The sequence below is a fragment of the Fonsecaea erecta genome (assembly GCF_001651985.1).
Source record: "Fonsecaea erecta strain CBS 125763 chromosome Unknown Scaff11, whole genome shotgun sequence".
Lineage (NCBI taxonomy): Eukaryota > Fungi > Ascomycota > Eurotiomycetes > Chaetothyriales > Herpotrichiellaceae > Fonsecaea > Fonsecaea erecta.
The window spans coordinates 346,861-359,849 of record NW_017387254.1 but is presented as its reverse complement, the minus strand read 5'-3'; the positions used below and the strand labels follow the sequence as shown (position 1 = coordinate 359,849).

Genomic DNA, 12,989 nt, shown 5'->3' with positions numbered 1-12,989 from the left:
CCTTCTAATTCTGTCCTGCTCCCGGAGTCTGGCGACTTTTGGGGACAGATAGATCGATATCACCATGGCCACACCCAGCAAAATCTCCAGGTCCGACTGGCAGGAACATCAGTCGACCATCTGTCGCCTATATCAGGACGAGGGCATGCATATGAAAAAACTAATCGAGGTGATGTCGAGGGATTTTGGCTTCAATGCAAGGTATCTATGCCCCCGATACGGTTCGGTCTTTAGCTTACCTGCTCGATAGCAAGGCCCAGTATATGAGGCAGTTCAAAGTATGGGGGATCCAGAAAAACATGAAGGGCGACTTCTGGAAAGACTTGAGTCGCGTGTTGAAAAGTATGAGGCTCAAGATTGCCGACTTGGACGTGTTCTTCAACGAACGGCTCATCCCAGAGTCCAAATTGAGAAAAGAGCTTCCTAGACGCGACCTTCCCACATATACGCAGACAACGGCCAGGCCACAAATGCCAGAGGGCATATTCGTTCGTCCAAAGATCCGTTTACCGCGAATTCTCATCATCTCTTTGCCATGGTACCAAATATGCGCTCAGCTTGAAATGGCCATGTCAACGCCAGCAATGAGAGGAGGCCGTTCTCCGTCGCCATTGCCATCCGCCGTCCTGGATGTCACTGATGAGTGGCATGGACAGGAGGACAATTATTGCTGGATGGAGGACTTCCCCAATTTTCCGCGCGAAATTGCGAGGAATCAATCCTGTCGTCCCTCCATCGTAGGTCGCCCTACAGTGCAGAAGGCCATTCGAGACAGCAACATCGTCGATGCAGGTATTGTTAGTGTGTTGAATCCATCAGAGTGGTGTACTAGCCGGGAAGGTTCGGCAAACACCATGGCTCGAATCGAGGCATATATACCCAGACGAAGCCCCGAGGAAATCGAAAACATTGCCAATCAACTGATCAACCCCGACGCAACGACGAGGATGCAAGTCTTCATGTCATTCACGGCTCTCATGCTAGCCAATAACCTTCTGCAGATGGAGGAAGTCAATGCTTTTGTCATTGCTCTAGACGAAATCGCTGGGCCTAGTGCTTTTGATGTGCTCTCTCTGAGGGACGACCCCAGCACTCGTGCCATCATTTCAGAAATTCTGTTCGCAGCCGTGAGAGTCGACAAGTCGGATCTAGTGAAGAGTGCGATGAAGAAAGGGTGGGACATGAATCGCATTTCTACTGGCCCTGAGTCGCGAACTTTGATTGTGGAAGCAGTGCAGTGGGGGAGAGTTCGAATTGTTGAGATTCTCATTGATGCTGGTGCAGATATACCCACAGGAAGAATGGTGAGCCCATATCCACCTGACCATTTATGTTTGTTGCACGGTCATGTTGCAGGGCTCACTACTTCGGAGGCCTACCAACTGCCTGGGTTTTACTGCCAATGCGAAGTTGAAGAGGCACGGAGAGAATGTGCTATTAGCGCAGCGGCTTTTTCGCGTGGAGCTGACGAACTCCTCCCCCTACTGCTCAAGTCGCGAGTCTCTGTAGCGGCTGGTCCGGTGCTTGGGGACGCAATACGCCACGGCGCCTGCAAGGAAACAGTCGATATGCTCCTTCGCAAAGGGGCGACAGCGAATGAATGTGTTTTTGAATTTCAGGGAAACCTTACAGCCCTTGGCGTGGCCGTAGAATCCGGCGATATCGAGATGGTGAGACTCCTCCTCGACTACGGGGCAAATCCGAATGGCCCGGTCACATTCGGCCATGAGATGCTCATGCGAGAGTACCCCGGGGCGTTCCGGCGGTCGCCTCTCGTTATTGCTGCTCAACATGGGGATCTGGACATGATCCAGGTGCTGGTTCAATGTGGCGCCGATCCGAATTGGTCAACTTGGGACATCCTCGGAGAAAGTTGGAGGGAGGGATTCCGATACTATGACCCCGTCGAGAATATTCGAGATCTCGTCCATCTTCCCTTACAGGCGGCGGCTCTCGCGGAAAATCCAGCCACGACGGAATGCCTTCTAAGAAATGGAGCAGATGCGAACCGAGGATATGGAATACCTCCTTTGTCATTTGCAGCATATCGTGGGAGAAACGCGACGGTGGACTTGTTGATCAAGTCGGGTGCTAAGATCAACCCAGATTACACAAAAGCTTGCCTGTTGCCACCCCTCGAAGGAGCAGTGTATTCAGGAAGTGAGAGTCTGGTGCAGCAGATGATCTCTGCTGGAGCAGACTTGGATCGGTGCTCGTCTGGGAGATGTGGAACTACCGCACTTCAACGGGCTGCTGAACGTGGGTTCGGTGCCATCTTCGACCTCTTGCGAAGCGCCGGTGCTAAACTCGACTCTTCCTCGACTCCAAACCATGCAACGACAATCCTTCAAGGATTTGTCAAGCGCCATGACTACGAGCGGTCGCTTGGGCTGCTGAGAGACGGCGTGTCTCCGAACGGGAAGTGCAAAGATGACTCCTCGCCGCTGACAGCAGCCATTCTAGGCGGCGATGTGAACCTTATGTCTCTACTGCTTGAATGGGACGCAGACCCCAACGATACATACCCGTTGCCCGCAAAGTACATACGTTATAACGTCAAAGCACATCAATTTCTGCACACAAGATCCTTACTAACTGCCGTCCATTGCGCAGCCGTTGTGGGCAACTTCGATGCCGTGACCCGTCTATGCAATGCCGGCGCTGATGTGAATAAACCTAGCGGTTCCGAGGGAGATACCCAAGACCTCGGCGGCCTGACTGCTCTGCACCTGGCGGCTGCATCCAACCATAAGAGCATTGTTGAATTTTTAATTGATCAAGGGGCCGATATCAATGTCATTTATTGCCAGAAGGATTTACCAGCCATATCACCAATTTTTGCTTCGATCACAAATTCCGATTTTGAAATTACGAAGATCTTGCTTCAGCATGGTGCGGATCCTTACCTGGGCCAACTTGGCAACGGCGAGAAGCAGGCGAGCGAATGGCGTCCTGGCTATGATATGGTTGCGCTTGAGGAAGCATGTCGCAATACAGACGTCCAGATGGTCCGCCTTCTGATATCGGCTGGGGTCAGTGTCCATGTCGGATGTCCTTTGTATTTCACTTTTGAAACCAAGAGGCAGGCGCAAGTCGAGCGGGAGGCCGAAATAATGGAGCTGCTGCTTGCCAACGGCGCGGACGTAAACCACCGGTACGACGACACGGACACCCCCTTGCAAGCTGCACTCACGCCTCCCAGCTGCGATCAATCTCAATCTGCCCGTGTGACAAGACTTCGGTGTGCTCGTAGACTCATTGAACTCGGCGCTGAAATCAACGCGGCGCCGTCAAGTGATGGCTGCGGGAGGACTGCACTTCAAGCTGCTGTTGTGATCGGCGATGTTGAATTTGTCCAATATTTGCTGTCCAGAGGGGCAGAAGTCAACGCTCCAGCGGCGCAGGTTGGTGGAGTTACGGCTCTGCAAGCGGCTGCAATCGGTGGTTACTTGCGCATCGCACAAATTCTTCTGGAACATGGCGCTGAGATTGATGCGGATCCAAGTAGCTATGAGGGCAGGCGAGCAATTGAGGGGGCAGCCGAACGGGGTCGCATCGATATGGTGAAATTGCTCTTGGATAACTACAACGGACCCAGACCCTTTTCGAAGGTCTGTGAAAGTGCAATGGAATTTGCGAAGCGACAAAACCAGTGGTATATGATGGAATTCTTGCGATCGTACACGCCACCAACGTCGGCAAAACAATGACATCAAGCTAAGCCCGGAAACATCGATCACGAGGAGGAAACGCGGCTTCATGACGAGGACAACGAGGTGGGTGTTGTCGGGGGGCATAGCGTGTCATTGTTGAATGCAAGGGAGATTCTGAAGCACGGCTGGCACAAGAAAAGGAACTTTGTATCCATTGGAAACGAAGGGCGGTATCTCCTATGTATTCCTCGTCTCATCGAAATGTCTACCAATTTGCGAGCCAGTGGGCTTCAGGAGAGCTCTGTTTCGGACCATGCCGACCCTCTCTGGGGCATGCTCCGTTGGCAGTATTCATGACAGCTCGGTGAACTTGGGTGCTTCTTGGAATTGATCGACGTTGGGTGTTTGGTCTGGGTGGCTTGATCGGGTGTTTAGGAAAGGTAGACCTCTTAATTTGGCAAAGGAACTAATTCATCATCATCATGGTAGATGGTTCTTTGCCGTGGTGCTGTCTATGCTCTAAGTGTGATAGGGATCTTGATAGTCATAATCATAGCTGTCCATCATCGTCTTCATCATTCATGCTCGTCATCACCGACCGCAGTGCACATCCTCCCGCCTCAAACGTCCACGCCCCAATCTATCCAATCCAACACACCCCGGCCCACAATCAATCAATCACCCCCTCTCCACGCCGGCCTCCCACACCCGCGCCGGCCGCGGCCACACGCGCTTGTACAGGGCAACGCCGACGGCGTCCAGGGGCCCGACGCGGCCGTCGAAGGTGGCCTTGAAGTATCCGTGGGTGCCGAGCGGCTCCTTGATGAAGCCCTGGCGGCCCCGGCGCGTGAACAGCGGCAGCGCCGCGAACCACTGCACATCGGCCCGCGAGAAGAACATGTACCGCACCGTCACCAGCTTCTTGTGGATCTTGTACGGGTGGCCGGTCAGGACGACCCGTTTGGCGATCACGCGCGTCGACGACGGCGGGAGGGTTGTGGCGGTGCCGATTAGGCGCAGTGATGATGCGGAGGAAGACGAAGAGGATGTGGATTCGTGGGTTTGATGGGAGGAGTCGATGAGCGCTGGTGCTGTGGTGTCGGTCTCCATGTCGGCGGTGATGGTGGTGGTGGCGGCGTCGGATGACTGCTTGGGGGCTGCTTGTCGCTGGAAGACCAACACCGGCACAGATCCCCATGTCATCGGACCTGTAAAGGTCGCGATCGCCGTGCGGCCGGGGTGCAGGAACCGGTCGAACTTGTGGACGTCGTTGGGCGTCTGGCCGGCCCCGGAGAAGACCGGGTTGATGAGCAGGCGCCGGTGGCCGATCTGCACGACCAGCTCGTCCTTGGACTTGACGGGTTCGTCGAGGTCGGAGCGCAGCGTCACGTTGAGATTGATCACGGCGTGCTTGTGCTCGTGCCGCAGCAGTGAGAACATGGACGAAGGGCCGCTGCTCGACCGCAGCGAGATCGGCACGTCGCGCAGTTCGACCTCGACTCGCGTGCCGGCCAGCACAGCCCCGGCCAACGACTCCTTCACCACGCTGTTGTACGCCTTCCGGTACTCCGGCACCTGCAGCAGGCGCTTGTACTCGGCCGGCTCGTAGGGCGCGTCCTCGGCGTGGTTCCACTCGCTGGTGCGCAGGTTCTTCAACCCGCGGTATTTCGCCAGCCGCTCGCGCGCGAGCACGTCCGGGTGCAGCTCGATCTCGTCTGGGAACTCCAGGTCCTCTTCGGCTTCCTTCTTTCGGCGACTGGCGCGGAATTCTGCGAGCTGACGAGCCTCTTCTTCCGCCTCAAGGGGCGCGTCGTTGTCCTCGGTTTCGTCGTCGATGTTCATCTCTGATTGGGGATATTCCGAGGGCGCTCTCCCTCCGATCATGCTGCCGCCGTCCTCGGCGTTGGTGAGAACCATCCCGCCACCATCTTCCGCGTGTAGCGAGGCTTGCTCTGCGTCCATGGCGACGTCACCGTCCCGGTCTTCGTCGTCGCTCATGTCGGATTCTGAGTCCGAGACGTCGTCGAGGAACCAGGCTGCTTGGTAGTTCGATGTTCCCGGAGGGAGCTTCTTGGGCGGAGGAGGCATGTGAGAGTTGTCGTCGGAGAAATAGTGATGGTCGTCGAGCAGGACTCCCTTGTGCTCCGTGGTGGCCACGGTGCTTGCCGCATCTTGCATATCGGCTTCTTCGGGTGCCAGCTCTGCGAGATCGTCCTGGTCTGCCGTGGGCTTCCACTCCTGGATGGGCTCATCGGCGTCCATCTGCTCGGCCTTTCTCTTTTGGCACAGGCGAGGCACCTGGCGGATCGAGGCAATCTGGAAATCTCCCCAGCCTGGGACATGCACCAAGCGATCCGGGTTCAGTGCTTTCCCTCGAATCGTCCCGAGGAGCGTCACGTTGGTGGTCGCTGCTGTTTCGTCCACCGGCGAACCCCAATTGGCCTGCTCGATCAACATCCAGCTCCTCTCATCCCGCCACCGGATCCCTCGTGTCGAAGCAGTACATATCCGCCGCACCAGGTTCGAGCAGTCCGACTTGCTGTCCAGGCTGGACAACTTGTCCAGGGCCGGGAAATAGCGGCCCAGAGCAATATTCATCTCTGTTAAATGTCGCATTCTCTTTGGGGCGGGCACCCTCTGGTCCAGGTTGTGCACGACGGCAGTGACATTGGTGATGCCTTGACCCTCGAGCGCTCTCAGAAACAGATCCTCCTCTTCGCCGTACTTTTGCTCCGCGTCCAGAACGAAAATCACCCAATCCGCAAGTTTGCAAATGTCCAGGGCGTTCAGCAGGTCAAATTTAGCGGGCAGATAGAGGAGGTTGCGGCGGAAGCGGTCCACCCGAACAGGGACGGTGCCAGAGGAGACATTGGAATCCGAGACGTCGACACTTTCATTCAGAGTTCTGATGGCCGAGTATGGGTCGATGTCACTCGAAAGCGGCACGACTGCAATGTGCTTTGCTGCTCCATCGACACCTTGGAATATGATCTCTTCCCCCTCCCTCTTGTCCTTGTGGTGCATGCGCAGTTGCTTGGCTTGGTTGCGTCGGGCCAATTTCGACATGACCTGCTGGTGGGGAGTCTTTCTCTGGCCTTTGTCTGCCCGTTGGCTCTCGACCTTGCCTGCAACAGAGCAGAGTCAGGCTGAATTCTGCCGCACGGAAAGGATTGCACTCTCACCTTTTGCCTGGTCCTTCAAGGCGCTCTTGGAGGCAAACCGCGACTTGAAGGGTTTGTGGTCCACTTTTGTGGTACTTCTGTGGTGATGGACAGAAGTAGTGGTGTGAGCCATGGCGGCAGTATTTCCCGTGCCTCCGGCTTTGAATCTGTAAGGCAAGGACATATCAAACAAAGTACTACGGGCACAAAAGAGTTGTCCAGAAATTTATTTCTTTTCGCTGTTGTGTGGGGAATGCTGATTACATAATGATATACCCCTCGCACACTAAGCCTTTTCTGGCGTTCGAGACTGCGCAACTTCAACGAGCTTCGTCTTGTTTCAAGGTCCTTTTCTTGACCAGCACGCAGTTCCCGGCATGTTGTGTCGCTAGCTGCATCATTCAGACTGACGATGACGAGAAAGGCGCGCCTCGATTCCTTTGAGCACCTATGGTTGCAACCAGTAACAATCAACCCTTACTGCCTTCTCAATCCTTCCTGGGTCAACAACCACCTCATCGCTTCCATCATCTTCGGCCCCAGTCGTGGTCGAGAGTACTCTGTCGCATAGATGGTCCAAGCAGCATGGCCCAGATCGGAAAAAACGTCACAACGCGTCGGTACACCGTTCTCCCTCAGCGCCGTCTCATAGACCAGGCCGTCGTCCCGGAGAACATCCAATCCGCCCACATGGATGTAGGTTGGGGGCAGCCCCACGTGAGGAGTCTTGCTGTTGAAGGGTGAAAACAGGGGAGATCTGACGTCCGGGCCGAGCGTGCGGATAATGTTCTGAATGGTATCCCGGTTGAGTGACGGGTTGTTCTTGTTGTCTTCCATCGAGGTCCATTCCTTCTTGTACTTGGCGGGGACGATCTCCTTCACGAGCAAGAGAGGGATGGACACGAATGCCCCTGTGAGTGGTGGCGTGAGCCCTCGATCATGAGCCAACTGCGTCAGAACAGCTGCCATGGTCCCTCCCGCGGAGACTCCGCCGACGACGAAGCCCTGCTGAGGATTCGCGCCAAACTCTCGCGCGTATTGGGACAGCCACACTAGAGTATCCCACGCGTCTTGCATCGGCGTCGGAAATGGGTGTTCAGGCGCAAGCCGGTACGTCGCAGAGACCACCACGGCGTTGAGCTCGAGTGCAAAGTCCCGCGCCGGGCGAGTCATGTAATCGACGCTCCCGTTGGAGAACCCGCCCCCGTGGAAGAGCACAATGAATGGACGACCATCACTGCCGCTGTTCCCAGCAGCTGGAGTCGCATCGCCAATGCCTCCCACTACAGACGCTTGTTTCTGGACCACGACCCTCCGCCGCACAACTTTCAGCTCTCCCCTGTGGCCATCGGGCAGAGGCACGACCGTATAGAACTCTTCAAGATCGCTGTGGAGAGGACCGAGAGTCGCGACGAGTTGCCTTTCTGCCTGTCGACGTGCACGGCGGAAATGATCGAGGCTCGGCGGTGCAGGCCGTCTGTGAAACATGGTGAGTTGACCGTGATTACGTTTGCGAGTGCTTAGATTCGTGTGAAAGCGCTGTCTGTTGGAGAAAGAACACCGAACTGCACAAGAGAAACAGCGGGGAGAGTCTACTATTTAACTGAGACTTCCTCCGAGAGTATGACCGGGAGAGAGAGCCCCCTTTCAGCCTCGAATGCTTCGACTTCCGCGTCATCTCGAGAGATAGTGCCGGATTAGGAAACAGCCCCCAAGTCTCCATTTGCTGAAGGGGGTCTGAGGCGTCCTGCGCTACGCCAGCATCATGCGCAGTGCACAGTTCTACTCCCGTACCCTGGACTCAGCCCCTGACTCAATTATTAATACAAGTGCATAGCGCAGTGTGCGGTGAACGACTCTGCGAGAACCTTCTGTCGATGACACGGGCAGGTCTAATCTACGGTGTGTCTATACCTGTAAGTAAGTGCAAAGGGGCTCTGGTACACGCTCAATTACCGCCTGTGAGGCGCTCTACCTCCTCCTTCACGCTCTCCATGACTTTCTCGACGAGTTCGTCGTCCACGACGCCATTCTGCCACGTTACTCCTAGCACCAAACACCCGTCTGGCCCGGTGACGACAGACACTTGAAATACACCCGCCGTCACGCCAGGGCTCTGGGTGAACAGCATCCGACCTATCTCCACCTCTTGACTACCCTCTGACACGGTCGCCGTCGCCGGCTTGAATACTCCCAGGTTGGACACGTCAAAGCTCGCGTCCCGGTCCTTACCGACCTTGGACAGGAACAGCTCCTGCTGGTAATCGTTCACGTACCCGAGCAGTCCGACTTCCGTGTTCCTGCCCTCCAAGCTCAAGACGTGCTCAATGTTCCGGCGGGAGCGCTGGGCCTCGGTCCACGGCAACAGATCGTATTCACCCTGTCCTGAGCCGCTGCCGCGTTGGCGGAAGTTGTCTCGCGTGTACGTGTCGGACATGCCCAGGACCCAGACTCCCATGCTATCATCTGTGATCCCGGCGTCCGTGGGCAGAAATCGCCGGGCGGAGAGGGCACCGCTACATGCGAGCTTGGTGAACTTCTCGGACAGATGAGAGAAGAGCGCACCGGCGATCAGTGTCTGAAGCGCCGCGGTGATAGTCGTGCCGTGCTCCCGGCAGACATCCTTGAATGCCGTCGTGTTCAAGGCCGAGAAAGCGAGATGTCGAGCGCCGGGCAGTCCCAAAGGTGTGGTACACTTTGATCCTGTCCATAGGCCGGGATCGCGACTGGACCAGATCTTGTGTTTGAAGAGGACGGTGAGGAGATGCCACGGCGAGACAGGCAATGGGTGGAGCGATTCGAGACTCGGCAGCAACGGTGTCGAGGACGAGGAGATGACTGGCGCTGGAGCTAGCAGCTTAGTCGGAGGAGTTGAGATGGCTTCGGATAGGGCGCTATGGAAGGCTCTGTGGAACGCCATTCCTGAAGCGCCGTCGCCCAGGGCATGGTGGTAGAAGAAAGACGCGGTGAAGTTGGAGGGGTGAGCAGGGCTAGTCAGGATATACAATCTCCAGAAAGGGTCTGGCGGTTCGTAAGGGCCGCCATGCCAAGTGCTGAAGAACTCGTCTAGTTCAACGTCTCGCTGCTCCTCCACGGCCGGGTCGTAGTCTCGATGTCGTGCCTGGAAATGCACACATCTGTCCAGGTGAATCTCTGGGAGACGGACAAAGTACGGCTTCTGGGTACTCTCGTCCACGACGATAGCCGAGAGGATCGGATGCCGAGTGACAACATCTCCCAAAGCCTGGTAGATGCATTCCTTCAGCCGCGGAGCATGGCTTCTCGGGAGCCTGTACGAGGCCGTGACTGCTGGACCAAAATAGAACTTCAAGTCGTGGCGGGCGGTTGAGTAACGCTCCAGTCTGTCTTATATGTACCAAAACATAGTTAGTCTCATACGTATAGCATGGGCGACGATCGAGACTGAACGTGACCAACATACCGATGGGGCGCAACTTCTCAAAGCTCTCCATCTTGCAGACTGTGAAATATCAATATCAACGTGGACGTGTTGCTGTATAGACCAGTTAGCATCAAGTCCCGAGTTACATATCACCAGCAGCATTTGACTGCTGCCTGTTGCACCCGAGGACGGCTCGGCCGGGTGTCAATAATAATACTGCCAATACTGCACTGCACCGCCACATCAATTTGAGTCGCTTCTCTCAGTACGAGGTACATGAGGGTTGTGGATTGTTGGGAGAAAAAAAGGGGCATCTCATTAATCTACAAGATTGAGATCCACTTTGCAGAGTTGGGCGATGCCGACCGGATTAATTGTAATTCCGGACTCCGTCGATTACTCCGAGACACATCAAGGGGTTCTATCGAGACGTTGTGCTACATGCCACCCTGTCTGCGACACCCATTGTGCCAAGATGGCGGTGTAGCATAATCCAACCGTACTCGCCCTGTCGAAAGACCCTGCGAAATCAACAACAAACCGAGCGAGATGGCCCGCGAGCGCGATGGCCTCCTATTCGAGAAACACTACGATGAGGACGCCGCCATCGTGCCCTCCGACTCGGGATCCGATACGGAGGTAGAATTCGACGGCGCCAGCCATGTCAAGGAGAGCGACAGAGATATCCTCAACGAGACCGAAGAACATGAGAAACTGCTGCACAAGCCCTCGAGGTTGGAGACTACGCGAGCGGCGTTTGGGTTCCGGAAAGAAAAGAAAAGTGGAGGGAGCAATGCCGCGAAAGCTCGAAGACACAGGCGCAGGAAGTCGAGGAGGAGTGGGTCGGAGTCTGATGACAAAATGTTCGAGATGGAGAGCGGCTTCAAGGACTCCAGCTCCCAGTCCTCCACCGACACCGAGTTCGAGGACACGAAATGGGACAGGGACGCTCCCAGGAAATCCCACCGTGGACGCCTGAGCATCATCTACCTGGCCATTGTTGCTCTTTTCGTCGCCCTGCTCTTTGGTGCCTACAAGGTTTCCACGAAGAAACACTCTCTGACGCCGACGGTTCACCGACTGACTAGATACAACAACGGGACACACAATTTCCGACCGACGACGATACTCATCTCCCTCGACGGCTTCCGCGCTGACTTTCTCAACCGCGACATTACGCCCGCACTGAATGCCTTCATCGCGAGCGGCGTGTCTCCGAAATACATGCTTCCTTCGTTCCCCTCCGTCACCTTTCCGAACCATTTCACGCTGGTGACCGGTCTGTACCCGGAAAGTCACGGTGTTGTCGGTAACCAATTCTGGGATCCCGCGTTGGAGGAAGAGTTCTGGTACACAAACGTTGAAGTCTCGATGCAGCCCAAGTGGTGGAACGGAGAACCACTGTGGGTGACGGCCGAGCACCAGGGCGTGCGCACGGCGATCCACATGTGGCCCGGTTCTGAAGCGCATATACCGGACGTGGAGCCGACGTATTTGGACAAGTACAACGAGAGTGAAGCTCTGTCTCGTAAAGTCGACCGGCTTCTACGGTGGCTTGATCTGCCTGGTGATGATGACGGAGATGCCGCTGGGCAAGCGGACTTACGACCGCAGTTCATTGCAGCGTATGTTCCCAACGTGGACGCAGATGGCCATCTCTACGGTCCGAACAGCACAGAGATCAGAGCCACCATTGCTGATGTCGACAGCATGTTGACTTTGTTGGTGGAAGGCCTTCTAGCACGCAACCTGACCGAAATTGTCAATCTCGTAATCGTCTCCGACCATGGAATGGCCACGACCTCCACGAACCGACTGATCCAGCTCGACGATCTCATGGACATGTCCTTGATCGATCACATCGACGGCTGGCCTCTTCGAGGCCTGCGTCTGAAGAATCCAGCACGCGATGTCCCTATTCTCTACGAACAGCTCTCCCAAGAAGCCGCCAAATCCGGCGGTTTCGACGTCTACACCCTCGAAACCATGCCGGAGCGTTATCATTTCACCCAGAACGACCGCATCGCTCCTTTGTGGATCGTCCCCAAAACCGGCTGGGCGGTCGTGGAGAAATCCGACTTCGACGTCGCCGAAGCGCTCAGCACGGGCGAAGAATATGCGCCGAAAGGGTTGCACGGCTACGACCACGAGCATCCGCTCATGAGGGCTATCTTTGTGGCTAGAGGTCCGGCGTTCCCACACGCACCCAACAGTCGCGTGCCCGTGTTTCAGAATATCGAGGTGTACAATATCGTGTGTGATTCGTTGGGTATCGTCCCTCAACCGAACAACGGAACACTGAGGCTTCCATTGCAAACCGAGGGATTGCATTCTGAGGATGATAAGCCGGGGTCAGAAGTGGTCGCGGATCCCGTCGACGAGGATAAAAACCAAGACGGGGAGCCTTCGGAGATAATCGCCCATCCTGTCGACGAGGAGGAACATCAAGAGGAGGAAGAGGCTCCCGATGTCGAACCAGGTTCTCCGATCGATGCTCCACCCGACTCTGAAAAGGAAGACGAGACGACCCCCGACGAAGGCCCGGGAGCGAAGAAGGGAAGCTGGTGGAACTTCCTGCATGAGGAGCTCGAAAAGGCGAAACAATGGGCCAAGGAGTTTGTGGAGTCGATCAAGGGCAACAGGAAAGGGGAGGGCGATCCGCCTGTGTGAACAGAGCTGTGACATGAATGAGCGGTTACAGTCACAGTCCAAAGTGGTCTCTCCATCCCGACCTTTCTGTCTGACATTACCCTAGGGCCTATCTGAGCCTAT

At 55.8% G+C, this 12,989-nt stretch overlaps 5 protein-coding genes across 5 annotated transcripts; 2 read left to right on the top strand and 3 right to left on the bottom strand.

Annotated features, from left to right (window-relative positions):
- Positions 1-64: 64 nt before the first annotated feature.
- Positions 65-3,710, top strand: AYL99_10321 (hypothetical protein; the record flags this gene model as incomplete). The annotated part of the gene is made up of 2 exons (XM_018841827.1): positions 65-201; positions 251-3,710. The coding sequence occupies 2 exons, from the start codon at positions 65-67 to the stop codon at positions 3,708-3,710; spliced, it is 3,597 nt and encodes a 1,198-aa protein (XP_018688715.1).
- Positions 3,711-4,331: 621 nt separating this feature from the next.
- On the bottom strand, positions 4,332-6,947 carry AYL99_10320 (hypothetical protein; the record flags this gene model as incomplete). The annotated part of the gene is made up of 2 exons (XM_018841826.1): positions 4,332-6,778; positions 6,836-6,947. The coding sequence occupies 2 exons, from the start codon at positions 6,945-6,947 to the stop codon at positions 4,332-4,334; spliced, it is 2,559 nt and encodes an 852-aa protein (XP_018688714.1).
- A 344-nt stretch (positions 6,948-7,291) lies between these two features.
- Positions 7,292-8,302, bottom strand: AYL99_10319 (hypothetical protein; the record flags this gene model as incomplete). The annotated part of the gene is made up of 1 exon (XM_018841825.1): positions 7,292-8,302. One exon carries the CDS (start codon positions 8,300-8,302, stop codon positions 7,292-7,294), a length of 1,011 nt encoding a protein of 336 aa, XP_018688713.1.
- Positions 8,303-8,762: 460 nt separating this feature from the next.
- AYL99_10318 (hypothetical protein) lies at positions 8,763-10,287 on the bottom strand (the record flags this gene model as incomplete). The annotated part of the gene is made up of 2 exons (XM_018841824.1): positions 8,763-10,180; positions 10,257-10,287. The coding sequence occupies 2 exons, from the start codon at positions 10,285-10,287 to the stop codon at positions 8,763-8,765; spliced, it is 1,449 nt and encodes a 482-aa protein (XP_018688712.1).
- Positions 10,288-10,766: 479 nt separating this feature from the next.
- Positions 10,767-12,887, top strand: AYL99_10317 (hypothetical protein; the record flags this gene model as incomplete). The annotated part of the gene is made up of 1 exon (XM_018841823.1): positions 10,767-12,887. One exon carries the CDS (start codon positions 10,767-10,769, stop codon positions 12,885-12,887), a length of 2,121 nt encoding a protein of 706 aa, XP_018688711.1.
- Positions 12,888-12,989: the final 102 nt, after the last annotated feature.